A 16,037-nucleotide genomic window follows, 5' to 3' on the forward strand; every position below is an offset into this window, starting at 1 on the left:
AGCTTGGGAACTCAAAAAGGCCTGGGCGTCCACGGATGACAACAGTGGTGGATGATCGCCGCATACTTTCTTTGGTGAAGAAGAACCCGTTCACAACATCAACTGAAGTCCAGAACACTCTCAGTGAAGTAGGTGTATCTGTCTCTAAGTCAACAGTAAAGAGAAGACTCCATGAAAGTAAATACAAAGGGTTCACATCTAGATGCAAACCATTCATCAATTCCAAAAATAGACAGGCCAGAGTTAAATTTGCTGAAAAACACCTCATGAAGCCAGCTCAGTTCTGGAAAAGTAATCTATGGACAGATGAGACAAAGATCAACCTGTACCAGAATGATGGGAAGAAAAAAGTTTGGAGAAGAAAGGGAACGGCACATGATCCAAGGCACACCACATCCTCTGTAAAACATGGTGGAGGCAACGTGATGGCATGGGCATGCATGGCTTTCAATGGCACTGGGTCACTTGTGTTTATTGATGACATAACAGCAGACAAGAGTAGCCGGATGAATTCTGAAGTGTACCGGGATATACTTTCAGCCCAGATTCAGCCAAATGCCGCAAAGTTGATCAGACGGCGCTTCATAGTACAGATGGACAATGACCCCAAGCATACAGCCAAAGCTACCCAAGAGTTCATGAGTGCAAAAAAGTGGAACATTCTGCAATGGCCAAGTCAATCACCAGATCTTAACCCAATTGAGCATGCATTTCACTTGCTCAAATCCAGACTTAAGACGGAAAGACCCACAAACAAGCAAGACCTGAAGGCTGCGGCTGTAAAGGCCTAGCAAAGCATTAAGAAGGGGGAAACCCAGCGTTTGGTGATGTCCATGGGTTCCAGACTTAAGGCAGTGATTGCCTCCAAAGGATTCGCAACAAAATATTGAAAATAAAAATATTTTGTTTGGGTTTGGTTTATTTGTCCAATTACTTTTGACCTCCTAAAATGTGGAGTGTTTGTAAAGAAATGTGACAATTCCTACAATTTCTATCAGATATTTTTGTTCAAACCTTCAAATTAAACGTTACAATCTGCACTTGAATTCTGTTGTAGAGGTTTCATTTCAAATCCAATGTGGTGGCATGCAGAGCCCAACTCGCGAAAATTGTGTCACTGTCCAAATATTTCTGGACCTAACTGTATATATATATATATATACACAAATGTATGTACAGTGCTGTGGAATTAATAGCACCATATAAATGAATAAAATTATTATATAGGAGGGGCCCTGGAAAGTGATATATATAGAAGAAGGAGGGCATATAAGGAGGGCATATAAACAAAAAGGGGAATAAAAACCAGGATGGGGATATTATACCAGAATGTGCCCAGGAGGGGGATATACTGTACATGCCAGGATGGGATATATACCAGGATGGGGACATGTATATCAGGAAGGTAACAAGATCGGGACATATATACCACAAGGAGAACATATTTGCTAGGAAGAGGACAATAAACCCGGATGGGGACATACATACCAGGAAGGGCCCAGGATGGGGACATATATACCATGATGGGGACATATATACCACAAAGAGTACATATATACCAGGAGGATACTATACAGAGGTGTAATGTGTGTGGGGGGACAGTATACAGAGGAGCAGTGTGTGTGTGTGAGGATATATATATACATACACACACACACACACACTATATATATATATATATATATATATATATATATATATATAAAATGAGGGGCAGCTTGTGTGTGGGATAGTATACAAACGGGCAGTGTACTTGAGGGATATTATACAGGGTGGCAGTGTGTGTAGGGGATATCATACAATCATACAGAGGGGCAGTGTGCTTGTGAATATTATACAGAGGGGCAATGTGTGTGGGATATTATACAGAGGAGCAGTGTGTGTGTGGGGGGAATATACAGAGGAGCAGTGTGTGTAAGGAGGATATTATACAGAGCAGCAGTGTGTGTGGGTTATTTATACAGAGGAGCAGTGTGTGTGTGGGGAATATAATACAGAGGAGCGGTGTGCGTGTGGTCGATATTATACACAGGGCATTGTGTGTAGGTATGTTATACAGAGATGCAGTGTGTTTGGGGGGGATATTATACATGGGGCAGTGTGGGCGAGATATTATGGAGAGGGGCGGTGTAGAGAGTATTTTATGGACAGGGGTGGTGTAGGGGGTGAATTATTAAATTTTTGAGGGAAATACTTGATTTTCTGGAACGTTTTTCAAAGCATGGCGGTGAGAGTGGGGAAGGTTAGAGTGGTGGAGGTGGAGCTGGGGTGGAGCCTGGGCGGAGTCTCAAGGCGGCCCAAAAATTTTGCCAATATCGGGCCCTGAAATTCCTAGCAGCGGCCCTGGTCACAGGCAATGCTAATTAAGCTTCATATTGGTCTGGCACGCCTTTATTTATGGTTTTTGGTCTAGCACTGTGAAGGTCAGTTCTGATATTGTCCTGGTGTGTGTGGTGTCTGCTACACATGCTGGGACCTGGGCTGCCTTTTATCAGCAGTTGCATCTTTTTACGACATGGAAGCGGTTATATATAGGTCACAGGTATGTGTGCTTCAATATGGTTCAGCTTTTAATTTTTTTTATCTAGGAGGCCGCATGGCACATGAAATACATAATATAGAGTAGGACTTCCCTATTGAGATGTGACGTGGCAGGGGTGGCTCAAAGAATTGATCAATTATTTGCTAAAAATCTCATTTTGTATTATAGTACAGTTGGAATAAATCTGTGAATTTGCACTTTTATATAATGCATGCCACTCTCAGATCATGCTGGCTCCCCTTTCTCTTCCCCTATGTGGTGGATGTTTGCTTTCTCTCCCCTCATCTTTCCTCCCCTCGAGTGCTTGGTCAGTGCGTTCTTCTTTAATCTGTATATTCCCCTATATGGTGCATGTTTGCTTTCTCTTACCTCACCCTTCCTCACCTGGTGTGCTTGGTTAGTGCGGTCTTCTCTAATCTGTATCTTTCACTATGTGGTGGATGTTTGCTTTGTCTCCCCTCACCCTTCCTCCTCTCCTTATCAGTGACTTACTGCTTGTATCCCAGACTCTGGGCGATCTCAGTGGCCCGCTGACCTCTTTTTCCCAACTGGCAGTAGAAAACCAGGTTGTGGTCTTCCAGTTGTGGCTTCTCAACATGGTATTTCCATTTAAAGGTCTCCAGATCCATCTTTAGTGCATCTTCAACCTGTGTGACTGTAAGAAAGAGAAATAATCGCAGGATTAGCTGTAAAAGAGTGTCCAATCTTCAAGGGGGTGTCCACTATTTGAGCAAACCTTTCTCAATCTGTGTGTTTGCCGCTTTTTTTATAACGACGCTTGTACTCCAGTGCTGATGCCATTCCATTGATGTTGACAGGCGCTCTCCCGGGGCTCGCGCGAGCCCAGCACCTAATCAGCATTGGCTTCAGGCTTCTCGCCTTTACACTTGTCAAACATCAATAGGAAGTGAGGGATCAGCCACAGTCCTGACTTCCTGTTAATGTTCAATTTGTCTGGAGGTGGGGAGAGTGAAGCCGGCGCTAATTGTATGCATGGCTCACGTGAGCCCCGGGAGAGCCAGTGCTGGAACATCACCGGAGGGGTGTAAGCGTTGTTACGTTATTGGGACCAAACAGATGGAGAAGACTTTGTCCAAGTAGTGGATAACTTCTTTCTGTAGCAGCTACTATACTAAAAAAAGGCTTATGATGTCCCGTTTGATAAGCTTCCCACCTCAAGAGACTTCCAACCCTTGCAATAGACCTTCCTTACTGACAGTGCCAGCAGAGAGGCTCTCCTGGTGGAGATCTGATATGGTCTCCTGCAGACTGTGGCCTCAGATATGGTGCCAGCTTAGACCCAGTGAGGGAAGTTGCCCCTTCTGTAATGATACTCAGCTACACCAGTTCATGGTCGGCACATACCACAGCTCCTGGTACGGGCTGGTAAACTGTTATCATAATTATACATAAGAAACCAGCGGGGCTCCCAGCTGCTGCTTCTTGAGGTAATATTTCCCTGCTTTATCACAGGATTATGTGTTTCTGTTGTGTCTCTGAGATCCTCATAAATCAGGTCAGTGACGCACAGCTTGTATATCAAATTCAAAATAGCTTATGGACAGGTCCAAGTACATGTTGGCATTGCCAAAGCAAGTGGTAAAAATGGGGATAGGGGTTCATCCATGGTGAGGTGTAGAGGCTCCTCCAGGGTAGGGGGATGGAGGCTCCTCCAGGGTGGGGGCTCCTCCAGAGTGGGAGGATGGAGGCTCCTCCAGGGTTGGGGAATGGAGGCTCATCCAGGGTGGGATATAGAAGTCTGACATATCAGGCTCCTCTTAAGGCCCTGTCACACACAGAGATAAATCTGCGACGGATCTGTGGTTGCAGTGAAATTGTGGACAATCAGTGCCAGGTTTGTGGCTGTGTACAAATGGAACAATATGTCCATGATTTCACTGCAACCACAGATCTGCCAAAGATTTATCTCTGTGTTTGACGGGGCCTTTAGTCTGTGACAGGCACTGACATATTATGCTGCTATGGCTACTGCACTTCCCTTTCCCCCCAATAGTATGGGCAGTTTCTCTTTTTCCTCCATGGAGTTGAAGTCTGGGAAGAGATCAGACCGTTTCCTTATGTGAGTGTCCCTCACAGCAAAGTATTTGGGGCTCCTCAGCAGGAAGTGGGCCTCATCCTCCAGCCTCCTGGAGCACTGTTGGCACAGTCTGCTCTCTCGGGGCTTGTGATTCTGTCGGTGGCGCCTGGATTCTATGAGTAGACTGTGGGCGCTCAGTCTGTACAGGCTCAGGATCTCTTGTTCTCTGGGGTTGGCCAGTTTCTTCAGATATGGGGCCAGTTTGTACTCCTTCTGTAGGTTCTGGTATATCATCAGTTTCTGTGATCTGTTTATGTCATTCTTCCAGATGCTGAGATATTCTTCCTTGCCTTTGTACACCATCTTCTGGATTTCCCCTTTTGTCAGGCCATGTAGGTTGGTGTCTTGGTCAGGCTGGCTTTGGGTGCTTGGTGTTGGAGGGCTTTGTTCTCCAGGGTTTTCCTGGTGTAGTCAGGCTTTAAGATGAAAGGAGCTGGGTCTCCTGCCTTGAATGACAACATCTTCTTCTGGATTGCAAGGTGTAGTGGGAATCTGCCCAGCTCGGCTCGGCAGGCACTGTTTGATGTGCTCCGATGGACTTGGAGAAGGTGCTTACAAAACTCTAGGTGGAATATTTCTGTTGGCCCAGAGTCCCACTTTGACCAGTTTGGGTATGAGACAGGGCCCCAGACTTCACTGCCATACAGAAGGATTGGGGCAATGATGGTTTCAAAGATTTTTAACCAGATGGTTACGGGTGCCTTGAGATGGTACAGACTTCTGATGGCATAGAAGGCTTTGCACACCTTGTCTTTCAGCAGCTCTATAGGAGGCTTTACACACTAGCGATATTGGTACCGATATCACTAGCGTGCATACCCGACACCATCGTTTGTGCGACACGGGCATATCGCTGCCCGTCGCGCACAAAATCGCGCTCCCCTGTCACACGACTTACCTGCCCTGCAACGTCGCTCTGGCCGGCGATCCGCCTCCTTTCTAAGGGGGCTGGTCATTCGACGTCACAGCGACGTCACACGGTAGGCGTCCAATAGAAGCGGAGGGGCAGAGATGAGCAGGACGTAACATGCCGCCCACCTCCTTCCTTCCGCATAGCCGGTGGAGGCAGGTAAGGAGATGTTCCTCGCTCCTGCAGTGTCACACACAGCGATGTGTGCTGCCGCAGGAACGACGAACAACATCGCTAATGAGAGGTAAACAATTTTTTGTTTTAGGACGACCTCTCCGCGGCAAACGATTTTGGCCGCTTTTGCGATCGTTTTAGGTCGCACATAAGTGTCACACGCTGCGATATCGTTAATGACGCCGGATGTGTGTCACTAACGACGTGACCCCGATGATAAAACATTAACGATATCGTAGCGTGTAAAGCCCCCTTGTGGCTTGCTCCTGTGATAAAACTAGCAAATGTGTTACTTCAGAAAGCAGCAGCTGATATATGGGAGATTGGAGCTGACAATTCGTTGTGTGCTGGCTTTGCTGTCATTAGGATGGGTTTTTTCATGCGTCATTATTTTTTCAATATAATTGAAGACGAGGATAGACTTTATAATTTTCTTTGTTCATAAAGCAGAATATTCAATTACTAAACATTGTTTGAAATTTATTATGATGAATGTGCCAAAAACCATTATACTTGCCATGCACCATCATTATTATGCATTTTAGAGACCTTTTGAACAATGAGATGTGGCCCAATGGTTAAGAGCATACCCAAAATGGTGGGCTGTGTGGCCTTATGGTCTAGGGGTGTGGTCAAATGGGTGGGCTGTGTGGCCCCATGGTCGAAAGATGTTGGTCAATGATGTCACACTTGGGCGAGGGAACGCTTGGCATGAGAAGCAACATAGAGGATAAACCAGGGAAGATGTAGAGCAAAGCGCTGGCAAAAGGGAGAGAAGAAAAGGGGTCATCATATAACCTGAGACTAGTAACGAGCGAGTGTGCTTGGCCATGCTTGTTACTCTACTGAGCATCTGGGTGCTCTGGTACTTATGGAGCTCGGCCAAGTATCGCTGCTGTTCGTGTAAGGGGGTGTAAGGCTCGGTCGCCCCAGATCTGCGTGTCTACTGTGTGTAAAATGTAATGTTTAAATGGAACCGGTCAGCAGAATTTTCGCAATTAAACTAACAGATTCCCCTTCTGCAGCTCCTGAGCTGCATTCTAGAAAGGTTCCTCTTGCTGCTGTGCCCCCTTTGAGACCTAAATAAAAACTTTATAAATTCTTACCTTTTTGTATGCAAATGTGTTTTTATGGTCACGGGGGCGGGCTGTATTTTGTCCGTTATTCGCACCCCTGCCGCTGTACGCGTCCCCCATTGCTCATTTACATACATGAGGACGCTCATGTAACTGTGTCCTCCCGAGGTCTCGCGCATGCCCAGTGGCACTCTCGCGGGACTGAGCACTGTGCAAAGCGTAAACGCTGGTGAAGTGATTGCGCAGGCGCGAGATTATGGGCGGCGCTGTGATTGTCATCAGCAGCATCATCCAAGTACCCGCCCATAATCTTGTGCCCGCGGTTTTCCCTCTGCCTCCACCGTTATGTGCAAGCGCATCTCCTCTATTGATCAGTGGTGTGCTGCTCCTCTCATCTATTTCCTGCTCCAGGGAAAGATGGGTAATTAGTAACGTGGTTCATATGGCCAGCGCTTGCGCATCCTTATTTATTAAGGATGATGTCCCCTGTAACTAGAAAGCGATGTGCCCGCTGCTGGCAAGATGTTACACGTAAACAGAAGTTTTTGTTCAGAAGAGTCTGTTTCAGCGTGTGGTGTTTGAGGGCACTGGGACCTGCTGCAACCGGCAGCTTGGAAGCGGTCCTGAATATGAAACAAGCCCTGGCCTCTGGCCTGCATGTAAGGGCCCCGCACCTTTGTCCCAGCAACCCTTTCCCTGCACTAGAAGGGCGGACGCAGTGCAGAGAACTGTCCCAGGGCAGCGCTGCAGCAAATCGGCAGCATGTGTCACAACTACCACCGCATCCCGCCGCCCATCTAACATTCGGATGGTTCTTCCATGAAACAATGACCACAACACACAGGTTTGCAACACTGCATGATGAGTACAGGCACTGCAGGGAGAGCCATTCACAATCTCTGAATTGCTCTCACCGTGGTTGAAGCGACGTTTTCAAATGTAGTCTGTTAAAAGAAAAAAACAAAACACCCACCCTTCCACCCCTCCCCCTGGAAATGCTCTGTTATGGCTGGCTGTATGTGGGTGGGGAGACAAACTACCCAATCATTGACTTCCTGTCACAGGTGTGTCATGAGTGAGAGACAGTCCTGTGGTGTCCGGGAATAGAAGGTCACAGCAATTGGCTGTACAAAATGCTCCCTGACTTTCTATTGTTCCTGCTGTTAGGATTAAGTGTTCTAGGTATCTCCCCTGCTAGGTTTTCATCCTTTTCCCTTTAGGACCCTGGGCATCTTCCCGTCAGCTTCTAATCATCTGTATTTCCCCTTGGGTTTAAATACTTTAATTTTTCCTGGACTGGTGCTGGTGATATTCATTCCCTTCACAAGCTCTGGATGCAAGCAGGCTGCTTGCACTCATCTGTAGGATTGTTGCTGCTCTTTGCTGAACGTGTACCTGACGCATCTGTGGATAGTGAATTTATGCATTTTCCCCTGTATGTCCTTGTGTCTTTAGTGTTTCGTGAGATTGACAAACAGCTCATCCCATCCATTTAATATTTATGGTCCAGCACTAGGGATACCTAGGGTCAGGTATCCGTCTCAGCGCATAGAGGCAGAACCTATTTAGGGTGGTTAGGGACTTCAAGGTCCAACTGTAGGTTTGGCTTTGCTACACTTGGTTCTCCTTATGTTAACCTGAGTACTTTTAACTTTATATGCAGATTCTGCTATTATTTCTGTTATTGTCATTACTGTGGACTTCTCCCCTTGCTGATATTTTCAATCACTGGTACATGCTCATTTAACGTATGTATTCCTTATATACTAGACACTGCATACTGCAAAATCTGATGCCCTCCATCTAATTTTCATAGACGGTTGTCCGAGTTGACCCGTACGACATAGCATCTCTATATTAAGTATGTGTTCATTTTGTATATATATTTGTACATTTGTGTATATACTAGAAGGTGGCCCGATTCTAACGCATCGGGTATTCTAGAATTTATTGTGTAGTTAATGTATGATTTGTGTTATAAATATATATATATAGATGTTGTTGTGTGTAGTTGTCAAGTGTTTGTGTAGGGCACTGTAAATGTTCTGGGTGTTGTCTGGGTGTGGGGGTGTGTGAGAGCAGTCTTTGTGTTGCGTTGTGTGTGTTGCGTTGCTTGTGGAGAGCTGTGTGTCTGCAGCGTTGTATGTGTGTGTTGCGTGGTTTGTGTGTGTGTGTTTTGGGGAGAGGTATGTTTTGTGCAGTGTGTGTGTGTGTGTGTGTGTGTTGGAGGAGTAGTCCAGGGGAGAGAGGAGTATAATAGGAGGAGTAGTCCTGGGGAAGAGGAGGATAATAAAAGGAGTAGTCCTGGGGAGAGAGGAGTATAATAGGAGGCGTAGTCCTGGGGAGAGAGGAGTATAATAGGAGGCGTAGTCCTGGGGGGAGAGGAGGATAATAGGAGGAGTAGTCCTGGGGAAGAGGAGGATAATAGGAGGAGTAGTCCTGGGGAGAGAGGAGGATAATAGGAGGAGTAGTCCTGGGGAAGAGGAGGATAATAAAAGGAGTAGTCCTGGGGAGAGAGGAGTATAATAGGAGGCGTAGTCCTGGGGAGAGAGGAGTATAATAGGAGGCGTAGTCCTGGGGGGAGAGGAGGATAATAGGAGGAGTAGTCCTGGGGAAGAGGAGGATAATAGGAGGAGTAGTCCTGGGGAGAGAGGAGTATAATAGGAGGCGTAGTCCTGGGGAGAGAGGAGTATAATAGGAGGCGTAGTCCTGGGGAGAGAGGAGTATAATAGGAGGCGTAGTCCTGGGGAGAGAGGAGGATAATAGGAGGAGTAGTCCTGGGGAGAGAGGAGTATAATAGGAGGAGTAGTCCTGGGGAGAGAGGAGGATAATAGGAGGAGTAGTCCTGGGGAGAGAGGAGGATAATAGGAGGAGTAGTCCTGGGGAGAGAGGAGGATAATAGGAGGAGTAGTCCTGGGGAGAGAGGAGGATAATAGGAGGAGTAGTCCTGGGGAGAGAGGAGGATAATAGGAGGAGTAGTCCTGGGGAGAGAGGAGGATAATAGGAGGAGTAGTCCTGGGGAGAGAGGAGGATAATAGGAGGAGTAGTCCTGGGGAGAGAGGAGGATAATAGGAGGAGTAGTCCTGGGGGGAGAGGAGTATAATAGGAGGAGTAGTCCTGGGGGGAGAGCAGGATAATAGGAGGAGTAGTCCTGGGGGAAAGGAGTATAATAGGTGGAGTAGTCCTGAGGGGATGTGTATAGGTGCCCAATGTGTGTGGGGGGCGTGGCTGAGTGGGCAGTGTGTAAGGGGGCAAGGCAGAGCGGGCAGAGTGTGTGGGGGGCGTGGCCGAGCGGGCAGAGTGTGTGTGGGGCGTGGCCGAGCGGGCAGAGTGTGAGGGGGCGTGGCCGAGCAGGCAACAATGCAAAACGGTTTCCATAGTTACCCGATGTGTATCATGGTTACCAGTGTACGCCGGCTCCGGGACACGTGTGTCGGGAGCCAGGGTAAGCTAGTAAGCATGGTACACATCAGGTAACTATTCAAAGCGATAGTGCTGGTTCACTTTTGGTTTATTGGTCTCCTGCTGTGCAGAACGCATCGGCGTGTTTGACAGCGAGAGACCAACAATCTGAATGGGCAGGGAGCCGGCATACGCTAGTAAGGTAACCATGGTACACAATCGGGTAATTAAGCAAAGTGGTTTCCATGGTTACCCGATGTGTACCATGGTTACCAGCGTACCCCGGCAACCCCAGCAACGCGAGGGTATGTCTCGGCTGGGTTGCCGGTGTGGGCTCCCGGGGGTGCACAACTCACCTGGGAGTCGGGGCTCCGTGTGGGTTCGAGGAATGCGTGCGGGGGCGGGGCCAGGCCGAGCGTCCAAGCATGAGGGGGCGGGGCCTGGCCAAGCGGCCAATCCGTGCGGGTGGTGGGGCCAGGCCGAGCCCAGCGGCCAATGCGACAGTTGTCACTGTAATGACGTCATTTTGGAGCAAGACAGACAGACAGACAGACTAAGGCAATTCTATATATATAGATTATTGTTCCTTTCACTTGTATATACTCACTATGTGTCCTTAACCTTTGCAGGCAACTACCTTGATAAAGGTGTCATAACCGACACGTTGGTTGTTGCTATATGTCAGGGTTCACACTTTTGCAGTTTGTCGGTTGTTAATAAAACACTTCCTTCAAAAACAATTCTCTTCTTTTTGAGTGCTTGGGTTTTGCTATTTGAGATATATTTATTTACCCTACAGCACCTTTATTTATAGCAGTAGAGCCAGACTTTTTCTACATTATATTCAACTGTAGGTTTGGTCAGGGGTCCCCATTTCCCCCTTCCTTTGGTCAGGGGGTCCCCATTTCCCCCTTCCCTGGACGCAGAGTTTTCCTTCCCTTCCCTTTCGCCATTTGTTTGGTATTTCCCTGTACCTAGCATGACACTTCCATTATACTCATTACTCGAGTTGAGTACTTTCAGAACATCTGAAATGCTCAAGTCGAAGACTGAGCATTTTAGAGCTCACCCATCTCTACCTGTGATGAATCCCTGAACTCCCTAATGTCCCTAGATGGGTCCTTCCCCCTATGAGCCATTACTTGCCTAGGCCCTCCCTCACCCTGAACTTACCCTGACTAGTGAGTTGGTCAGCGAGACACTGGTCCTAATAATACAATAAAACAACACAAGCAAGATAAGACAAATGGGTGGGAAAAGACCCAACAAATAACAGTCCTAGGTTTCTTCAGCAGGAAACTTCACAGCTGCAACTGAAACTACACCTCTGCTTCTTCAGAGCCAGGTTTCTAAACAGTGATGAGTATAGAAGATCTATCACCGGCATAGAGTAAAGCCAGGAGTGGGTAAATATAACGGAAGGGCGTGATGACAAGATGTTGCAGCTGTGATTAAGGCTAAGAGTAATCTCAGCCAGAAAGGAAAGCATTTTTAACCCTTTCAGCATCAAATGAAAGTAAATCCACGCCAAGACAAGATGTAGTCTGGAGACATGACTCACTCATAAAAAATGGGTGGGCTGTGGCTCCATATGCAGACGGTGTGGCCCCATGGGAAGGTGCTTTGGCCCCATGCAAAAAGGAAAAGATCCAGCCCTGAAAGTTAACTCATTTAATGCATATTAAAAATACAAACTGTGAACATGGAGGAGACAGACAAAAAACACACTCTGGTTCCTTGTTGTTTGTTCTCTGTTGGGGTTTCTTGATCCGTGCACGTTTTGCAGGTGAGCTGTTTTTCATTTTTTTTTCTTTCTGTCTTGGTGTGGCCCCATGGGGGGATGGTGTGGCTCCATAGGTGGGCGGTGTGACCTCATGGCAAGTGAATGTGGGTAATTAGACACAGTTTATTTTTATGTTTATTAATTTGTCAGGGTCAGACATAATTGTGTCAAGATCACCAAATGTATCGTCGAGCAAATGCCACGGAGATCACCCTGATTTCTGATCCATCGGTCTTCGTACTGCGCCATGTCTGGGATCAGCATCGATCCCATGTATTTACCAGGTCCCTCTCTGGTAGTATGAGGTCTCTATGAGCAAAGCTCCACACGTGTCAGCAGAGAGACCACCACAGATCATTAATGTACTTCTTACCTGGAATATTTGTAGCCCCAGGGATCTTCCCGTTGCTCACTTCCTCAGCTGTCCTCACATCAATGATGCGGCCCTGTCCAGAGCTGATCAGTTTCTTCACCTCATCGTATGAGATGACTGCATCTGCCATGAGGGAACAAAAGGTTAATGCAGGAGGGAGTGCGTAGTGTGGATGACGGTTGTGGTTGTGTTGATGAGCAAGGCTATATAATAAGCTGTGGTGGAGTTGTTATGCCTCTTGTACAATGTGCAGCATCTTCCTCAGTCAGGGCACTGGGCGACCCTAAAGGGGGCTTTACACGCTACGATATCGTTAATGTCTGGTCGTCGGGGGTCAAGTTGTTAGTGACGCACATCCGGCGTCATTAACGATATCGCAGCGTGTGACACTCACCAGCGACCTTAAGCGACCTCAAAAATGGTGAAAATCGTTCACCATGGAGAGGTCATCCCAAACTCAAAAATCGGTAAGGGTTGTTTATCCAGGTGGTTCATCGCTCATGCGGCAGCGCACATAGCTATGTGTGACACCGCAGGAGCGAGGAACGTCTCCTTACCTGTCGCCGGCCACAATGTGGAAGGAAGGAGGTGGGCGGGATGTTACGTCCTGCTCATCTCCGCCCCTCCGCTTTGATTGGCCGGCCGCTTAGTGACGTTGCGGTGACGTCGCTGTGATGCCGAACATCCCTCCCCCTTGAAGGAGGGATTGTTCGGCAGTCACAGCGACCCCGCCGACCAGGTAAGTATGTGTCACGCTGCCGTAGCGATCATGGTCGCTACGGCAGCGATCACAAACAATCGCATGCACGACGGGGGCGGGTACTTACACGCTCGCTATCACTACAAATTGCTAGCGATATCGCTACCGTGTAAAGCCCCCTTAAGGATGCGCATACATGACCAATGGTACAGCGTCCTCTCCCACCACTTACTACACCATAGTGTAACTCCAAGCCACCCACTAAGCAGGATCCTGAGGTATCCCGAAACCCTTTAACCCCTATACAGGGATCTGGAATTACTGCAGGGTCCAGGGGTTCACTGCCTAATGTAGGTTGAAGTCCAGAGACAGGGATAGTCGCCAGGCAAGGTCTAAACCAGAACATCAGCAAGGTACAAAATGGGAAGGCAGGGAGAATGTCCAGAAAACAGGCTGAGGTCAAACCAAGATGTCAGGCGAGGTACAAAAGAGCAGGCAAGAAGGAATGTCCGGAAAATAGGCCGAGGTCAAAACCGGGATGGCAGGTGAGATACAAAACATCAGGCAGAAGGGACGTCAATAAACAAACCGAGTTCACAGAAGACATGAAGCAAGGTGCACAGTACCAGGAAGGATGTAGCTCACAGCAACACAAGACTGTATCTGGCAAAGATCCAAGCACACTGAGGGATATAAAAAGGGTATTGTGCCTTCCCATAGGCTGGAGTAGAAGCGGATACTAGCTGGAAGGCACACACCCCTATAGTCAGTCAGCAGTACTGCAACTTCCAGCCAGACCAAGCCTGGTGAATGTGCGGCAACTCCGCCCACCAGAGCCACTGGAACTGACCCCTCCCCCATCACCAGAACTGCCTGCAGGGTGAGCAGAGCAGCGCCTGGTGACTGGGGCAGATGTCACTGCCTCAGGGCACCTCACCCAGACCTTCACTCTGCCTCAGGGCTCCTCACCCAGACCTTAACTCTGCCTCAGGGCACCTCACCCAGACCTTAACTCTGCCTCAGGGCACCTCACCCAGACCTTCACTCTGCCTCAGGGCACCTCACCCAGACCTTCACTCTGCCTCAGGGCACCTCACCCAGACCTTCACTCTGCCTCAGGGCACCTCACCCAGACCTTCACTCTGCCTCAGGGCACCTCACCCAGACCTTTACTCTGCCTCAGGGCACCTCACCCAGACCTTCACTCTGCCTCAGGGCACCTCACCCAGACCTTTACTCTGCCACAGGGCACCTCACCCAGTACTTTACTCTGCCTCAGGGCACCTCACCCAGACCTTCACTCTGCCTCAGGGCACCTCACCCTTTACTCAGCCACAGGGCACCTCACCCAGACCTTCACTCTGCCTCAAGGCACCTCACCCAGACCTTCACTCTGCCTCAGGGCACCTCACCCAGACCTTCACTCTGCCTCAGGGCACCTCACCCAGACCTTCACTCTGCCTCAGGGCACCTCACCCAGACCTTTACTCTGCCACAGGGCACCTCACCCAGACCTTCACTCTGCCTCAGGGCACCTCACCCAGACCTTCACTCTGCCTCAGGGCACCTCACCCAGACCTTCACTCTGCCTCAGGGCACCTCACCCAGACCTTCACTCTGCCTCAGGGCACCTCACCCAGACCTTCACTCTGCCTCAGGGCACCTCACCCAGACCTTCACTCTGCCTCAGGGCACCTCACCCAGACCTTTACTCTGCCACAGGGCACCTCACCCAGACCTTTACTCTGCCACAGGGCACCTCACCCAGACCTTCACTCTGCCTCAGGGCACCTCACCCAGACCTTCACTCTGCCTCAGGGTACCTCACCCAGACCTTCACTCTGCCTCAGGGCATCTCACCCAGACCTTCACTCTGCCACAGGGCACCTCACCCAGACCTTCACTCTGCCTCAGGGCACCTCATCCAGACCTTCACTCTGCCACAGGGCACCTCACCCAGACCTTTACTCTGCCACAGGGCACCTCACCCAGACCTTCACTCTGCCTCAGGGCACCTCACCCAGACCTTCACTCTGCCTCAGGGCACCTCACCCAGACCTTCACTCTGCCTCAGGGTACCTCACCCAGACCTTCACTCTGCCTCAGGGCATCTCACCCAGACCTTCACTCTGCCTCAGGGCACCTCACCCAGACCTTCACTCTGCCTCAGGGCATCTCACCCAGACCTTCACTCTGCCACAGGGCACCTCACCCAGACCTTTACTCTGCCACAGGGCACCTCACCCAGACCTTCACTCTGCCTCAGGGCACCTCACCCAGACCTTCACTCTGCCTCAGGGTACCTCACCCAGACCTTCACTCTGCCTCAGGGCATCTCACCCAGACCTTCACTCTGCCACAGGGCACCTCACCCAGACCTTCACTCTGCCTCAGGGCACCTCATCCAGACCTTCACTCTGCCTCAGGGCACCTCACCCAGACCTTCACTCTGCCTCAGGGCACCTCACCCAGACCTTCACTCTGCCTCAGGGCACCTCACCAAGACCTTTACTCTGCCACAGGGCACCTCACCCAGACCTTCACTCTGCCTCAGGGCACCTCACCCAGACCTTTACTCTGCCACAGGGCACCTCACCCAGACCTTCACTCTGCCTCAAGGCACCTCACCCAGACTTTCACTCTGCCTCAGGGCACCTCACCCAGACCTTCACTCTGCCTCAGGGCACCTCACCCAGACCTTTACTCTGCCACAGGGCACCTCACCCAGACCTTCACTCTGCCTCAGGGCATCTCACCCAGACCTTCACTCTGCCACAGGGCACCTCACCCAGACCTTCACTCTGCCTCAGGGCACCTCATCCAGACCTTCACTCTGCCTCAGGGCACCTCACCCAGACCTTCACTCTGCCTCAGGGCACCTCACCCAGACCTTTACTCTGCCACAGGGCACCTCACCCAGACCTTCACTCTGCCTCAAGGCACCTCACCCAGACTTTCACTCTGCCTCAGGGTACCTCA

At 49.5% G+C, this 16,037-nt stretch overlaps 1 protein-coding gene across 3 annotated transcripts in view; it reads right to left on the bottom strand.

Moving 5' to 3' along the window:
* Positions 1 to 16,037, bottom strand: part of TSTD1 (thiosulfate sulfurtransferase like domain containing 1) — a 77,942-nt gene that overhangs the window by 31,917 nt on the left and 29,988 nt on the right. For 2 of the 3 annotated variants that reach the window (XM_075330040.1, XM_075330039.1), the window contains exons 2-3: positions 12,359 to 12,481; positions 3,035 to 3,197 (exon numbers count right to left, since the gene is read on the bottom strand). In XM_075330040.1, coding sequence (XP_075186155.1) covers positions 3,035 to 3,197; positions 12,359 to 12,481 — 286 coding nt within the window. The remainder of the gene's footprint in view (positions 1 to 3,034; positions 3,198 to 12,358; positions 12,482 to 16,037) is intronic. The other variant, XM_075330041.1, reaches the window with a different exon arrangement.

Source organism: Anomaloglossus baeobatrachus, chromosome 12 (assembly GCF_048569485.1).
Source record: "Anomaloglossus baeobatrachus isolate aAnoBae1 chromosome 12, aAnoBae1.hap1, whole genome shotgun sequence".
NCBI lineage: Eukaryota > Metazoa > Chordata > Amphibia > Anura > Aromobatidae > Anomaloglossus > Anomaloglossus baeobatrachus.